The following is a 16,949-nucleotide window of genomic DNA, read 5'->3' as shown; positions in this document are numbered from 1 at the left end:
CAGGTACTTCATCATAAGTACTGCCCTTAAAATTTTGACCTGATGATGATGATGCTAGAATAACCAAAGTTGTTGCTCTTCATCCTCTGGGCGCCATAAATGTCTGTATAAAATGTTGTCTCAATCCATCAATTTGAAATCGAGATATTTCAGTCTGGACCAAACTGGTGGATCAATTACAGTTTAGATGGAAATTTTCTCTATTTCTTTATTTCACTCTCTTCATAGAGTAATAGATTACTGACTTGCTTTATTAAAATGGATTTTTATGTAATAAATTCATCCTGTCATAAAATATGCAAGTTTATTTTGTGTATTGTAATTTCATACAGTTAATTCCATCTTATAACTTTTATCTTAATGATTCTGACTTCAGAAGCATGCAGTTCACTTACTAACCATGTTTTTAGAATATTTGACAAGTGTTCCCCTTAGAGCCCTCTTTGAAGGCATGTAGGTGTTCTCTCTTCTGAGATGAAACAAGTATTTTTAGCAACAATTCTTCAATAAGCTAAATGTCTAAAAAGCCCATTAAGGGTGCAGTAAAATCTCCCAAATCCATTAGGGATACAAAGCCAGCAGAGATAAAAAAAAATAAAAAATAAAATAAAAAATCATTACCTTGAGAGCGATTCAATAATAGACATCAGTATTTTCAGATATCCAAACTAGTGCAGCTAGTTTGGCATAACTCATGAACAACACTTTTGTCTTTCTAGAACTGTCTTTTAGAAAGTATATTATGGCCTCCCTGTTTTTCGTGATTCTGTGGAGTCTTTACTTTGGAGTTTGCAAGGGCAAAGTTCACAGGGTTTGGGCAACTGGAAAGCTAATCTCCTGCCCTGGCAGCGGGTGTCGGAAGTAAAAGGAAATGGCAAGGAACAGCTTTGCCCTCTGGGTCATAAGTCATCTAAAATGGTGTGACCCAGCAGCTGTACTGACTAGTCTCCATGTTGGATCTATGGGCAGCACAAGTGAGGATATCTAAAGATACTCGCCAGTATACGTTTAGTAATCCAGTTTACCACATGGGTTTTATTGTGGTTTTTAACAGGCTCAGGCTTAACTCAAATACTGTAAAACAGACCAAAGTTATCAATTTTGGAGGGCAGCCTGCTCTAGGCAGATTTACATAGTGTGCATACTTTTTTTTTTTTTTTAAACTGACTTTTCACAAACTTGTATGAATTATTAGATTACAAAAAATATTGGCTGCATTGGTGACGATCTAGGTGTGCCATAGCACATTTGGTGTATTCTGGTGCAATCAGTGCATTGGTTCTATATTTTTAGAGATTTGTTTACTTTTGAATAATTTTTTTTATTAGTTTCCTGTCGGTGTCATGGAAGCTCCATTACTGCACATTTGCTTTCACTCGATTCATTGTTGTAAAACAAGAGAACATGAAAAAGTCCCTTTTCATTTTTTAATGGGCAGTTTTATAGACACTTGTCACTAATCACATGATGCATACTAGTTTGTAATTTAGGTTCTTGTAATTTTGTAATATAGAAAAAGTTGTGTGCCACCCATAGTCACTCAGCATGTCATATTCAAAAATATTATGATAATCTGTTCCTCTCAGTATCATTTCTATCTAAGGGCGGCTGCGTGGTCCTCACGCCAGGCTCTGTAAACCTCTGGGACTGTCATGGCGCACAAAACTGCAGAGAGGTTTGCGCAGAGTTTGGCCTGGGTTTCATTAAAACTTTCCAAAATTATTTATAAGATAAATTGGCTTCAAAATAAGCGATTCTCCTGCATAGAGAGAATCAACTCTGGAGACAACTATTGGTCACCATTTCCTCTGTGTCCCAGAATATAAACTTTGGTGATTTGGACCTGTCATTTTTCTGTTCACCACCAGAGGGCGGTTCTGTCTGTCCTCCTGTATCCAGTCCACAAATTGACCACAAGAGTGGTCCTGTGTTAACAGCTACCCAGATATGCAGCTAGTGCTTCATGTACATACCAAAAACAGAGTGCCTCTCTCCTCTGGACGCCTGGCCTAAACCATCAGTGGGGATTTGGCCCGATCCAAGAGGGACTTTCACTCTGAAGCGTCAATTTACCTGTTGCGTAACAACAGTTTAACTGCAAGCATGATGTATTTCTCACCTCTCCACTTGTTCTTTTACGCATTTGTTCACCTTATACCTTGCTCTCCCCCTCCACCATTTCTGTCTCTGCCCCTGAGGGGTTTCATTTACACTCTACATGCCCAGACAGTTGCGCATTTCACCACATCATGCAAAGGTCTATGGTCAGAGATTTGAGGGGTGTGTGTATTTGTTTGGCTGGAGGTGTAAAACTGCTTCTGCTAACAGCAGTCCCAGAAAAACCCAACTGATTGTGAGAAGATGGCAGCAGGACGGATTGAGTAGCATTTATTTATCAATAACAATTTTAGGAATGACTGACTTAGAAAATAAAATGTTATTACAGGCAATTACTAACCAGATAACCCCTTTTTTTGTTCCCTTCTTTCTTAATAGATAACCACCCTGGCCATTCTTTGTTCCAGTAGTGTTTGTAATTTAATTCCCCTTCTTGGGTAACAGCTGTAACTCACAATTTCTAGAGATTTCTGTGACACAGTTCCTGGTATTTGAGCCTGCTCTTAAGGTGAACACTGATGCAGCTACAGTTTTGGCTTTTCCCTGCCAGGGTATATTGCACCAATAAATCAACATGTCGCTGAGATATTCACACAGCATGCAGCTATTTTAAGGTCACAAACAGGTATCTCTGAGGATAAATGTTATATATATGAACAGATGATTGGTGTCGTGTTTGGGCCTGTTCGTAAACTAGAAGCTAAAACTAAAAATTGAATGCTTACTGTTGGAAAGTGATATCTTCAGAATGTCTCATCTCTGAGTCAGTTTTCTCACTTGAAGTTTGTTTGAACTAGTTTCATTTCATTGGTACTGGTATGTTTACCTCATGACAGTTATGACACAAATCAGACAGTACGTCATAGGTAAATGTAGTTATTCAGATAAACATTTAGACAGTTAAATGATGCCCTTGCATGGCCATCATCCTATTATGTGTTTATAACTGAAGTAAATTGGTCTTTATTCCAATACTACTTGGCCCATAATAACATTGGACCAGTATTTGTTGAGAACGCAACCATGACATTTATTTAGGGATATAATGTCAGTCTGAAGTTTGGTCGACCACGAATGTGCAGACTGAAATATCTTGACAATTACTGGATGGATTACCATAAACTTTATAATTTCCCCAGAGGATTAAAATCCTCTGACTTTAATGATCCCCTGACTTTACCTCTAGCATCATCATGAGCTTGACATTTAGGATTTTTAGTGAAATGTCTCGACAATTATTGGATTTATCGCCATTAAATTTGGTACAGACATTCATGCCCCACTCAGGACAAAGTAGCGCTACAATCAAGTTAAATTTTGTCCAATGCTGTGTTTTATGACCAAATACCTGCAAAACTAATGATATTTCAATCAGCCTTGGCTATACTTAAGTAGTTATAGCAACTGTTAGAAAGCTAACACACTAAACAAAGTTGGTGGACATGTTTATTGTTTGGTCATGTTCTCTCATAAAAATGGCAAGCTATAGCATGCTTTGTCATTTGTACTTCTAAGAAACCAAATTGAGCAGTTTGATGTGCATCACAAACAACAAAATTCAGCAACCTGTAACTCTCTGTATTACGTATCATAAGAGAGAACCTGTCCTTCAGACAACTTTGATGAGAAAGTGTCTTTTTCTCTTTGCTTACCATGCAAAATGTTTGCACTTTCAAATGCATATCCACTTCACCCATAAAATATCAAAGGTTTACATTTCATGACATAATGTCTCTTCACAGATGTCTCCTATGGTCACCTCCCGTGAGTCACGAAACCACAGTCAGTGACTGCAGTTTGGCATTAGGCATAACTATCACTTAACACATTGGCATATAGCTTCATGTTTTGGTCTAGGCGTCAGTCTGTTATCAAATGACCAGTAAAATATTTCTTGCTGGTGATTTCACTTGTGAGGACATTAGAGACCCATTAATCTGGCCAAGGGCTGAGCGAGACGGGAAACTGAGGTGTTGGGAAGAGTTACAGCCTGTAGACAGTGACGGAAAACCTGAACTGAAGATGACAAAAGTCTCGAACTGAAGTATTAGCAGACACCCAAAATAATCTGTGAGGACAGGTAGAGGCCTAACCTGGCTCATCCAGTGTCGGGCGATGTTTTGCCACCATGGTCACTGTGTTTAAATGGAAACTTGTGTGTGTAGAAATGTGTGTTTGAGTTGCATGCAACGAGGTGTTGAATATTGTTCCAGCATCAACATTGCAGAGGATGTAGTGTAATCAGGAGAAGTTGCTAGTCCAACCAGTTTGTTTCTTAGCCTCTTAGTTACCTGCATTTGTGCACAAGTTGAACATATTACAATATTTTTTTAACTTTACTCTGCACTGAATGACACCTCTTTTCTCTAGGGATGGCAAGATGGGTCGGTTAGCATGCTAACACACTAAACTATTATGTTGATGTAAACATTATACTGTTCCTGTTAAACAGGACGTGAGCATTGTCATTGTGACTAGGGGTGGGAGAAACAAATGACTCGATTAACAAATGTCAAAAATCGATTATTTAAATGTGAATTAATAATGTTGATGGAACACTGAAGCGCGGAAGTGCAGCGCCCAGACAGTCTGTTTTGTGCACCTAACAACAGAGACCAGTGTTCCCCTGTGTCAGGCACACCATTTTACTACCACCCTACTAAAATTGAACACATTAATATCAGTGCACAACTTCTGATTTTCACTGTCACACTGTTTGAGCACAGTAACGGTCATCGCTTGGCTGTCTTCCTGGGAGTCTTGTGGGTGCGAATGAGTGGGTGAGCGAATTAGAGAGAGAGAGCGGCAGAAAGTGACAGTGAAAGATAGTGGAGTTATTAGAGATATTAGCAGTAAGTTGTCAGTCTGGCAGTTAACGTCCAGTGTAGGTCACAGTTTGACCGTTAATAAGTCTGTCGTTTCCCCAACAGCAGGAAAGTGAAGGCGGTTAGCGCTAACAAACAACTCCCTTGTACAGCACATGTTTTGGCTGCTTTGTAACTCCAACTAAATCAGTAACAAAGTAAACGGTAATGTTAGCTGTGTGTCATTACTACTTAACGTTACTTGTCCAGGGTTGAGAACAACAGGTACAAGTTAAACTTGTGTACAGCTGTCCTGTACACATGCTGTACATCCAGATACTATTTAAATTATATTTAAGTTTTCAGAGGAAAACTGGTTGTTAAAGAAAAGATGGTGGTGACCAGGAGGAGATGTGGTTAGTAATGTAAATTAGGGAAGCAAGCCAAGTTAGTCCTTTGAAGCTATGGAGGAGACGTTTCTTTTAGATTTTTATGTGCAAATTAAATTCTTAGTAATCATCCAGGTATCACATAGAAAAAAAGATGCATGATAATTGCTTTATAATCGCATCGCAGCCCTCTGAATCCTAATTGAATCATGATGTGCCTAGAGATTCCCACCCCTAATTTTGACCATGCATGCCGATGGTAGCATTTAGCTCAGCATCACTTTGCCACAGTACGGCTTCACAGAGCCGTTAGCATGGTTGTAGACTGCTGGCCTGTAAGGGAATCCTGCAATCATTATTTCTGCAGCATGATTGGCTCGGCCTGCAATGAAATCTGTTGATTTTGCATCTAATTTTGGTATGGAGTAGAAACAGGTAAATTGTTTTCTATGCAAGGAAAGCTATAAAAATAAAAACCTGTAAATACTTTTTTTTTTTTTTTTTTTTTTTTTTTTTTATTATCAAAATGTACATATTCTGCAAAGGAAGCTAAAATATCAAAATGTTTGTTTTTCCAGTATTCTTTAGTCCCACACACAGCAGATTGAATGTTGTTGAGCTCAGTAATTTAAAATAGACTTAACACATATTCATGTGTGTGAATTTGTTGTCATTATTTCAGCAGGATCCCATTCCAGCGCGTGAAAGTAAAGAAGGGACACATTATATTGATGTCATGAAATGAAACTAGATATCGTCATGTGTTATCGTCGTCATATTCACTGGTTAAAGACTGCAGTACAGTTGCATGATTCAAGTTTAGATCATTTGACTAAAAGAAAAGTGGAAATCCTATCCACAAAACATTTCTCATAGACCTTATCACCCACACAGTTTAGACCAAATATCTTCGAAAGGCACCAGATCAGTATAAGAAACATCAAGTTATACTTGAGATTCTTCATTGCGTCATATAGACCAGCTCTCCTTGAAAGTGAGGGGCTACTGCAGTGGTAACCCTTGCTTGCTAACAGCCCTATCATTTACTAGTACATTAACAGATTCCCAAGCAAATACACACACACACACACACACACACCCCAGAACACCCATGTGAGATATTTACGTGACTGATGTGCAGTATGCTGCGTGGCTAGGTGCCATTTTGGCGCCTTTGTCTCTATGCTAGGGTGAGCAGGTTTCGTAAGTTGACACCTACTTCTTCATATGACATGTCATGTGGAGGAGGTCTTTTTGCATGTTTGTGGATATCAGTACCGCTCTGTTAACGCCAGTCTGGCAGCAGACAGTAACACGAGGCCACAAGGAGCTGATGCAGTGTGTAAATTAAACTGGTCCTTGGAGTGCTGTCTCTGCACTTTTTTTTTTTTTTTTTTTTTTGATATTGATATTTTACCTAATAATAAAAGTGAAAATTGGGATTTTGCAATGTGTTTACCAAGTGAGTACTATTAGGGTAAGTGAAGAGGCAGTGTAGTTTTTGGTGGGGCTGCAGTCTCAGACAGCTGGTTGTAAAAAGGCTGACATCTAACCTTGCTACCGTGCTGCTAGGATCAGGGGGCTTTGGAGCCACACCACCCTCTTTAGATGGATGGGTTAACAGCAGCTTTTGGCCCAGTAGTATCCTGTGAGGGTCAGTGCCAAGACCACTTCAAATGTGCAAGCCATAATCCCGTCTGACATTAATATTTTCAGATGGAGGCAAGCAGGGAGCATAGTGGGGGGGTGGCAATGTAAGCAAGGTCTTTTTGGCTGGCCTTGTTTCATGCTGGCAGTGGTGATAGACACTAAAGCCATTACTCATGATGTAGGTATGTCCAGAATGTATTCTTAGCCCCTGTCTTCCTATCAGTCACTACAGAAAGGTTGGAGGGTCAAAAAATAAAGAGGTAACCAGTCTGCAGGGCTGTCTGCACCACTGCTGTTTACCAGGGAGGGGGTGATATTTTAAACCTGAGAGAGCTCACATATTTACCCCGCTGAGCCTGACTGACTTGCCATTTGGTGGGGTGAAGACGCTGGAGACCACTGATAGAGGAGAGAAGAGGCAAAGAGAGAAGCCGTTCAGTTACTACTTCATAAATAGCTTGCAGCATTTACAGATAGAACGCAGACCAGAGAAGAAGAGTATCAGAACAAAAGAAGACAGTTAAACAGATTTGAGGATAAAGGCGTGAATAGAGGGGAAGACACTTGTGGGAGGCGAGAGGTAGCCAGGCTGAGCTGACTTTTCCCCCAGAGGAGGAGTTGCAGTTGCCGGCCAGGGCAGGTCCCAGGGCTGGCAGGGCTGGCCCTAATGCTTCTCCACCTCCATTCCTTCCTCCTTTTACTCCTCCTTCTCCTCCCTTTACCATCACTCAAACTGCTGTGCAGTGATGAACTTACAGGCAGAACCAATGAGCAACATAGGAATGCTTAGAAAATCCTGTCAAATGAACATATCTGCCTCGAGTGAGGGAAACTCCAGAGGTTGAGTTTTCCATAGGAGGACCTCCACTGCAGAATAGACGGTCACCCTTTTGTCTTCTCATCCGCTTTTGTTGCACTCACTGGTTGAGTGTACTGAGAAACTGGGATTTTTTTACACACTTTTCTTTCTCCGTTTTTGCTTTTGTAAACCGGAACACTGGCAACCTTTTCAGTAGCACGGTGCAAGGACCAGCTCCACTCACCCAAGATGAGCCGCTGGCTGAAATGCACCTCTATGCACTTTGTAGGTATTCATTGTCAGTTTGTCACCAGAAGCTGTATTTGTGGTTACAGGTTCTTCTGTTCTTACACTGTGATCTACAAATCTAAAAGCTGTGCTTTAACAAAGTGGTAATGGAGTCAAGGAATTCTTCCTGAGGCAAATGGGGAAGCTGGGACAATTATCATGGGTGGATCAATTCAGTGACTAATGAAATACTTCATAACTACAGTATATTGTACTTGTTGTTGTCAGAAGTGATGATTTCAATTCACTGCGGCTGTGTGCATGCAAACTGCTTGTGTTTGAATCTGAGTTATGATTTGTGTTTGTGTTCTCTGTTCATTTTTGACCTCCAGTTTAAAGTACCCCAGTGCTTCCCAGAAGCCTTAAGACTGCTCTGTTCTCATGCTTTGTGACCATCACTCATGGAGGGATTTAGTTAAACTGCAGTACAGCACATTCTTGGCACATTCTGCGTTAACTGAAGTCTATTATTGTACCACAAAAGGAAAATTTACATTGGCATTGTTCTTGTGTCAGAATAGGCTTGGCTTGGCGTGTCATTATGTGTCACTATTGCATTTAACATCAGCTGAAAAAAAGAGAACCAAAAATTTACTTATATAATAATACTTATGTAATAAAATATTTGTTCAACTATTTGGTTTGGGAAATACTGTCAAACATACCATATGTCTGATGGTCACTATCATCATTGTCAGAACACAGACTGGAACAAGTACGATGATCGGCTGATGAAGGCGGTGGAACGTGGGGAGGTGGACAAGGTTGCTGCTGTTCTCAGCAAGAAAGGCATCATTCCCACCAAGCTTGACGTGGAAGGACGCTCTGCGTGAGTAAACATGGACACACACCTATATATAGAGAGAGAGAGAGAGAGAGAGAGACACACACACACAAACACACACACATCCATGTCTAGTATGTTGACATTCATAGTTAATCGCATGAATTTCTACAACACACTTTCAACAGATAGAAATCTATATTGAATTGAATAATCTACTTCTAATCTACTCTAACCATGTGCGTGCTGCTTACATTCACTACTGTATATTGGTTTTCTCTTGATTGTTACCATCTACTATGCCTGTTTGGAATATTTGCAAATCTAAAAATGCTGATCATCACAAATTCCAAACATTGTAGTGGTCTCCCCACCACGCATTCCTGACCCAGATTCCCAGATAAATCATCTATAGATGGGAATTCCTTTACAATTGGTTCACTCTTACTCAAAAATAGTTTTACCTCTTAGCTCCTTTTATGACATCAATGCCAATTCTCCCTGCATGACCCTTTTTAAAAAAGAAAAATAAATAAAATAAATAAAAACAATCCCACCCCCTCCAAAATTTCCCATGGCTATAGTGATCCTGTTGTACATTTAAACCTTCATCTAGTTGCCCTGCATATGAAAGGAATTGCACATTGTGTCGGTTTTTCGATCCAAAAATTTCCCTTTTAGTGTCCATCTGACCGGCGGTCAGTGTGGGAGTTGGTATAAAGAATGTTTGTGGCCACTGAAGGCTTGACCACATTGGCCAGAGGCTGTTTACGTAGTCCCCACAGGAAATGACTCCCTGCAGATTCAGATCAGATCCACTCTGGTGCTTGCAACACCAACTAATATATTTAGGCCCAGCTGCAGGCTATTATCAGAATCAGTTGACATCTTGAAGGACCATGTTTTAGGTTTTGGGGGTTTTTTGCTTTGCAAAAAGTTGGATTTATACTTTTCACAAGGTTTCAGGAGAAGAATTGGGTCAACAGAAAGATGAGAGGAGGAAATGGAAGTTATTGGGGAAGAAATAATAATAATGTTGCATCTTAGCCATCCAAGACCGCAGATATTTCAGGTATCTCATGCAGAAGTTTTTGGTCCCATTAATGGCCATAACAGCCTGGCCTTGGAAAACAATGCATTGGGATGTTCATAAAAAATGGGTATTTGTTTATTCCTAAATTAAACCAGATTCCAACACCAGCATTTTGGGAGGCCAGGCGCCCTCAGTTTAATCCTAGATATATGAAGAAGTCACTGGTCTCTGGCCTGTGCTTCAGGTTTATTTTGACACAGGCTTTGTTTAAAGCATATAACTATGGAGCACCAGATCCCAGAAGCAAAGGTGCAGAGTATTTTCAGCAGTGTGTGAAATCCTCTTGTGGCACCACCGCAAAGACCAATGATTGTATATATGCATGCGTGTAAATAAACAGAATTATACACACAACCTGATAAATACCTGGTCTCATAATAAGGTGCCAGAAACCAGGACCGTGGCTGCAAATTTTGCAATGACAGACAGTCAAGGTAGTTGTACACAAACGCAGTCATGGTTATTATTTAGCGTTCACCTGCAGGGCGGACAGACCACAACTACAGTAGTTAACTATAAAATCAACACGTTGCCTTAACTGAAAATTTATGGAAAGTTAAGGTCATGCTTTTGCCAAGTTTACCCAAAACAAAGTGAACCACAATCACAACTCAGCAAGTCTGCTTTTAGTTCAGTAGGCCACACACAGACCGTGTGTCTATGGCTTCCAGGCCTCTGCATAAGCCAACAGAGGAATGTCGAATAGCGATCCCTTGTAATCATGGACCTCTGTGGGGAAACTAATTACAAACTGTTACCCCTGATATATATAATTTGGAGTGCCCTGTATTAGCCTCACTATGTTCAGCTAATAAATTCGGCTCTAACTGTTCTATCGCAGCTTCCAGCTGAGTAAACAGTTTACAACTCTGCCATGGCATTAGCTGGAACCCAGGGAGGTAAGCCCACCCATCACACCTGCTCATTCTGTGCAGTTGTGATTGCTAGTTGACTGGGGCTTAGCAGCAAAAGAAGTCCACATGACAGCATGCCACTCGAGACACTCGCTTGGTCCTGCAGCATAAAACTGGCCCATTGTTTGTCAGGATTAGTAGTAATGAATTTTATGCTCAAGTGTCTTTTAAGTATAACAATAGCAAGCTGTGAGTTTCACAGTTGGATATGCATGGTGTTGAGTCTGATTTTATGACAGATTGAGAACAGACCGAGTAAATGCACTTGATGCAGGAGAACATGCAAACTCCACTCCTACCAGGAATCTAACCAAGGACCTTCTATCTGTGATGTGACAGTGCTGCAGTGCTGCCCCTTGAAATCTTTATTGATTTGCATTGTGTTTTTCCTAACCACTAGACAGTCCTTGCCATTAATTTTATTATCATATAAAATCAATTGACAATTTTAAATGACATGAATCTCACTTAAGAGTGGTAATCTACAGAACAAGGTATTTTTTAATCTGCCACAGGCACGGTATTTTGCTTGTTTGACTGCCTTTACACACATTATCATATGTGGCTCAGCTACCAACATGTACTCTCTGGTTTACTCTTCCCTGTCCATTCTCTAAAAATAGCAACCATATCCTGTAGGCTGTCAACCTGAAAGCAGCCAAGGAGCAGGTGTAAAGGTGAAATCACATAGCTGAATGTGCTCTCTTAAAGTCAGACCCATTTGTCTTCTAAAATTTATCTCTAACCGTTTTACTGAGGTCTCCAGCTGGGTAAGCAGTATATATCTCAACAGAGTAAATTATTTATGTTATGTCCACAGTTGTTTTTTTATGGAGGACTATATACTATTTTTTATAATTCTTTTCAAATCAAACCTTTTGCTTGTATTCCTAATGTAGTACATTCAGCCTGCAATGTATTGGGAGCTGTTAGTGTCACTTACTGTCACACAACTCATCATTCGTTATTCATCAACATGTCATGAGGAAGTCCACTACCCCAGTTCAAATTTGCAATTATATATTTTTGACTCCATTCAGAACCATACTTCAGTTCCCCTCTAGAAAATGTTGTAGATCATAAACTTGGCAAGTCATATCACTTATATCCCCCTAATTTGGATAGCTCTAGTCTGCTGCCTGTCTGCTGTTTGCCCCGAGAGGTCAGGACCCTCCACTGCTCCCCAGAGAACCAGCATCTCTAGGCCATCAACACGGCTTTTAATACCCACGCCAGTGTTGAGGTGACAGCCTAGCTGTCTCCTTGGCAGATACCTCGGGGTTAGTGTATAAACAGGTTCATGTGGCTTGATGGGTGACATACTGAGATTGGTTTACATACAAGTGCTTTGCAGACCTTAATGGCTAGTGGCGGCAGTGCTGCTGTGGGTTAAATCAGAAGGGGAACAGGAATGTTTCCAGTCAAACGTGATTAAAAACATGTTGGCAAACACATGGAGTGGAGAACTGCTAAATTGATAAGGCAAGTAACAAGGGAAGATTATTACCATTTATTAAAGTCCTATCAATATCAACACAATGTCCCCTCCAATTACATTGTTCCAATGGTGGAGCCTTCACAGACCAAAGAACAATGGAGGACACAGAGAAGCCGCAGTATATGTGCAATCTTTTTGTTTTTGCCGCAACTCTACAACTGTTTTTTATCATTTGACAGTGCTCATGAAAATAAGCAGTGAAGCTGATACAGTAGGAACATGCTATTTGGGTATCTCTTGGTTACCATGGTCTACAGACCCTGAGGTTTCTTGTTATTTCCTTTGAGAATGCAGATCTTGCTGATAGCCAGGGGCCTGGTGTCCATTTGCAGTACCCTTCTTGTTTCACCATCATCTCTTCTGTTCCTATCCTATCACTTTTTCACTTGCCCTCTTCTGCTGCACTTTGTCTATTCTTTTGACATCTGCCTCAGTCTCATCCCCTGTCTGTTTTCCTCTCTTAATTTTTCTCCACCTCTTGTTGTTTCTCAGGTTTCATTTGGCTGCAACTCGAGGACACCTAGACTGTCTGAATCTCATTCTGGGACACAGCGTTGACATCACTGCAACCGATGCCACTGGTGAGTTCAGATTGGATTAAAGCAGTACCATGGAGCTCTGTTCATATACTTGATGTGTATCTAATATTTTGTCCACCACCGTTATTTCTGAGTGTACAATAAAACTAAAAGCACCTTGCAGTATAACATAATACACAAACATTTGACAGTTTTACTTAGTAAACAACCAGAGAATAACTTTTTATTTGTAAAGGCTACATCCACACCAATGATTTTCTTTTCACATGCATAACTTTTGCTGTGTTTACGCCTAGCATCCTCACTACTCATGCGTTTTCGAACCCCTAAAACGGGGACTTTTGAGAATGCTGCTTACCCAAGCGGGAAGCTTCCGGTCTGAGACGTGAATCTATTGCGGAAGTCCTTTAAACCTGCATTCTATTGAACGGCAAGCAGGGGGCCGGAAGTCCAGTTCCATTAGAAATAATGGTAAAATGACCCTACTTCTCAGCTGAATAATTACCTCAGTGAACACTTTCATAATGATTTTATGGTCTCAATCGCTAGTGTCAGGTCTTCTTCAATACAGCACGATGTTCATTTAGTAAATTATGGTCCCATTTAGAGGAAAATGGACCATAAAGCAGAGTATGCTTCAGGGCGGGATTATCTGTGATTGACAAGTCGTTACCATGCATGTCAATCAGGCTAGAGTGACTCGTACCCATGGCACTGTGTAAATTTAACCAGGGCCATTGAAAAAGCGTATTAGGAGTTGGCTGTTCATTTTCTCTGGCGAGTACATTTAGTTTTAAAAAATCAACATGGTGGAGCCCTATCGGCCAAACTCGAGGCTTGAAAACGGCAGTCCACAAACCAACAGGTGACATCACGATAACTACTTCCACTTCTTTTATACAGTCTATGTGCTTACCCCATTTTAGTTTAAAAATTTCAGGATTGCGCTTTAGTGTGGCTGGGCAGAAACAGAGACCATCATTTCCATGATTAAAAATAAACCCAGGGGTGATTAATTTCCACATTAACACATTATCAAATTAAGGCAGACTGAGGTACTTAGTGCCAGAATATGATGAGTATGTGTTAGGCAGAAAATTGGTTTCATTAGTTGTCTGTTCTTGTTTTCTACTATACCGAGTTCTGCTCAGCATCAAATGTGTTAATTTGGGATGTGACATTAGGCCTGATAATGAGCAAGAGACATGAACTGATCCATCCCAACATTCAGAGACAATGAAGACGTACGGTTCAGGCAGCGAAGCAAAGATGGGTGCAAAAAATTCCAAATACGTCCTGCTTCCTGCTCTAATTTTTACCAAATAAAGCTTTTGTACTATTAACCTAATATGTTTTCAGTAAAGTTTTGCACTTTGACATATTTTAAATCTCATAATTTTAACAGTACACACATTGTAGGTTCTCCAGGAGGATTGCATGGTCCAACTACTTAAAATAGCCAGCCAAAAAAACATTACTGTATTATTTAATCATTTTTCCTTGGTGATCCATTGTTACTGATGAAATCCCTTACTGTACAGGTTCTCTGTTTAGATAACGCAACATAATTTACGTCAAGCTGTGATTCACAAATTGTCTCCTGATTGACGCAATAGGATTGAAACTCACAGTGTCTGATTGGGTAAACCTCAAGGCACGCTCTAAGTGATGCACAGTCGTACGGCGAGAATTTGGTGCTAAAAATATAAACCCTTGATTGTGAATGTACTTTCTGATTGATGCATTTATCACTTTCAGGTAAAAATGCTCTTCATCTGTCTTCAAGAAATGGACATTCTCTGTGTGTACAGAAACTCTTGCAGGTAAAGCGCATTTGTCCTCCCTTTGTTTCTCTTTGCACCTGATTTATAGTCACTGCTGTGAGAAAATGAGAGTGCCAAATGAGAAGATAATATCTGATAATGTTCTTTTTCCTCTTAGGGTATTGTTTTCTTTTGTTCTGTTTTTTTGTTGTTGCTCATGTGTGGGTGTGTTGTGCATCTACACACTTTACTGTCTGTATGTACCACAGAGCAGCTTCCCAGTCACTGGCCAGTCAGAGCAGTTTCCCTTTCAGCTTCTTTAAATAATTATTGCCAAACAGCTCTGGCAGCTGAGCCCACTGCGTACTGGTCAACAGTAGGCCCTGATGAGTCACCAAGACCCACTGGAGGATTTATGTGTTTACAATGAGGGGGCTATCTTCAATATTGTGCTCTCATAGCATTGTAGCCCTTCCCCTTGCCCCCACTGCCGCATGGCAGTGATCTCACTGAGGTTGCGGCTGTTGGCAGGAGGTTGTCAGTGGTGTTGACAAACCTGCCGTCCATTCTCGGTGCCGTCATCACACCAGACATAGCAGCTGGACGCCAACACCCACCGACTCCACTATCTCCCTCCGTCAGCCCAAACCCTCAAGCTATAGGATATCCCCGACTCCGTCAACTCCCATTGCCGCTCTGCCCCCCCACCCCCACCCCCTTCGCTTTGTCATTTGAGTGTGCTGCTAATTTTTGGCCCTTGTTGCTAGAGAGAGTTGGGTTTTTATAGTGGGGGGGGGCATAGCTTGCTGGCAAGCTTTACCCAGCAACATCAGGCTCCTGTTGGCTTTGAGTCCTCAAGGCTTTCATAACAGCCCCTCATCACCACAGTGGTACAGTCACTGGTGTTCAGCCACCACCTGCTGTTACCTGCTGCAGGTTCCGCTGCCAGCCAGTGGAAATAAATGATTTTGAGACAGCTTTGAGTAACTGAAAATCCAGGTTTAGGTCAAATACTCAGAATAATGACGTTAGCTTGATGTAATTGCTAACAGAAAAATGGGTCATATTTGACCGATTGAGTTGGCTACACAGGCTTTAATGCAGATAGCCAACCACTGGTGGGGGTACTCACTCAACGGCATCATATCCAGTAGTTTCATATAGCTGGCTAAAAGACTATATGAAAATCATTCCATGTTAGCTGTAGACCTGTAACATACATTATATGGTCAAAAATTTGATTTTCCTTTCTCCAGTCGACCATCATCCCATTTGTTTAAATTTCTCTAACCAACCACTACTAAATACTTCTCCAGTTATTTTCATAATCGTTTAAACAACAAGTGTAGTGTGTCAGTGCCACTGAGGAGGGAACTTTCTTATGTAGGGTTCTTATATAAATAATAAATGGTTATTTATATTTAGTCATACTTATATTTTGACACCGCAGGGATCCAGGGAAAGTTCAGCACCAGCGAAATTATTTGCTTCACTTGATCCTGTTGTGCCAACCTGTGTTTTTGTTATTTTACAGCACAACTGTCCAGTTGGAAATGTGGACCTACAAGGAAGGACAGCTCTACATGATGCTGGTAAGACTACACTCCACTCTAGTACTGACTCTACACTAATCTAGAACTGACTCAACTCTAGTACTCACTTTACTCTACTGTAGTATAGTTCTGACTCCTCTCTGGTACTGACTGTACTGTACTTACAGTCAGGAACTTGCTCTACTCTAGTACTGACCACTCTTCCCTAGTACGGTATCTGCTCTAGTACTGACTCTATTGTGGTCTACTCCAGTCCTAACTTTACTTTAAACTGGTCCTAGCTCTACTCTCCACAGGTATTTTACTATAGTTAATGTCTTCTACATTACATGTTAAACAAAAAAACATTGTTATAATGAAAAAGTGATGTCTTGATTTTAAAGAGAGTATTTGTTTAGCTTTTCACCATGACTTTTTTAACATATAAGCTCGGGTCCACACTACTGCTTGAGCCGATTGATTTGAGTTGATGTACGTGTGTTTTTCAGTAGTTAATGGAATGAAGTAATTGCAGTTGTTTCTACTCTTTTTCTCCACAGTCATGGCAGGCTGCTCCTCCAGCGTGAAACTTCTCTGTGACAGCGGGGCTTCTGTGAATGCCAGTGATTTTGTGAGAATTGATATTTCACTTAATCTCACACAGTTTGTTGTCATGATCTCTTCTACCACTGTAGAAAGGCATATTGATCTGCTTATTCCTTAAAGGCTGTTTTTTGTCAGTTGTCAACTTGTCATTTACTGCATGCACGGTCAGTTA

The 16,949-nt window shown here is 40.6% G+C and overlaps 1 protein-coding gene across 1 annotated transcript in view; it reads left to right on the top strand.

The window, feature by feature from the left end:
- The window catches only part of uacab (uveal autoantigen with coiled-coil domains and ankyrin repeats b), a 46,355-nt gene that overhangs the window by 16,072 nt on the left and 13,334 nt on the right, over positions 1–16,949 (top strand). Inside the window, exons 2-6 of the mRNA XM_046032629.1 lie at positions 8,747–8,877; positions 12,830–12,918; positions 14,635–14,699; positions 16,174–16,231; positions 16,732–16,802. Of these exons, the coding sequence (XP_045888585.1) occupies positions 8,747–8,877; positions 12,830–12,918; positions 14,635–14,699; positions 16,174–16,231; positions 16,732–16,802 (414 nt within the window). The remainder of the gene's footprint in view (positions 1–8,746; positions 8,878–12,829; positions 12,919–14,634; positions 14,700–16,173; positions 16,232–16,731; positions 16,803–16,949) is intronic.

Source organism: Micropterus dolomieu, linkage group LG20 (genome assembly GCF_021292245.1).
Source record: "Micropterus dolomieu isolate WLL.071019.BEF.003 ecotype Adirondacks linkage group LG20, ASM2129224v1, whole genome shotgun sequence".
NCBI classification, from domain to species: domain Eukaryota; kingdom Metazoa; phylum Chordata; class Actinopteri; order Centrarchiformes; family Centrarchidae; genus Micropterus; species Micropterus dolomieu.
Note: the sequence above shows the minus strand (reverse complement) of the source record. Positions and strands in the feature narration are given on the sequence as shown.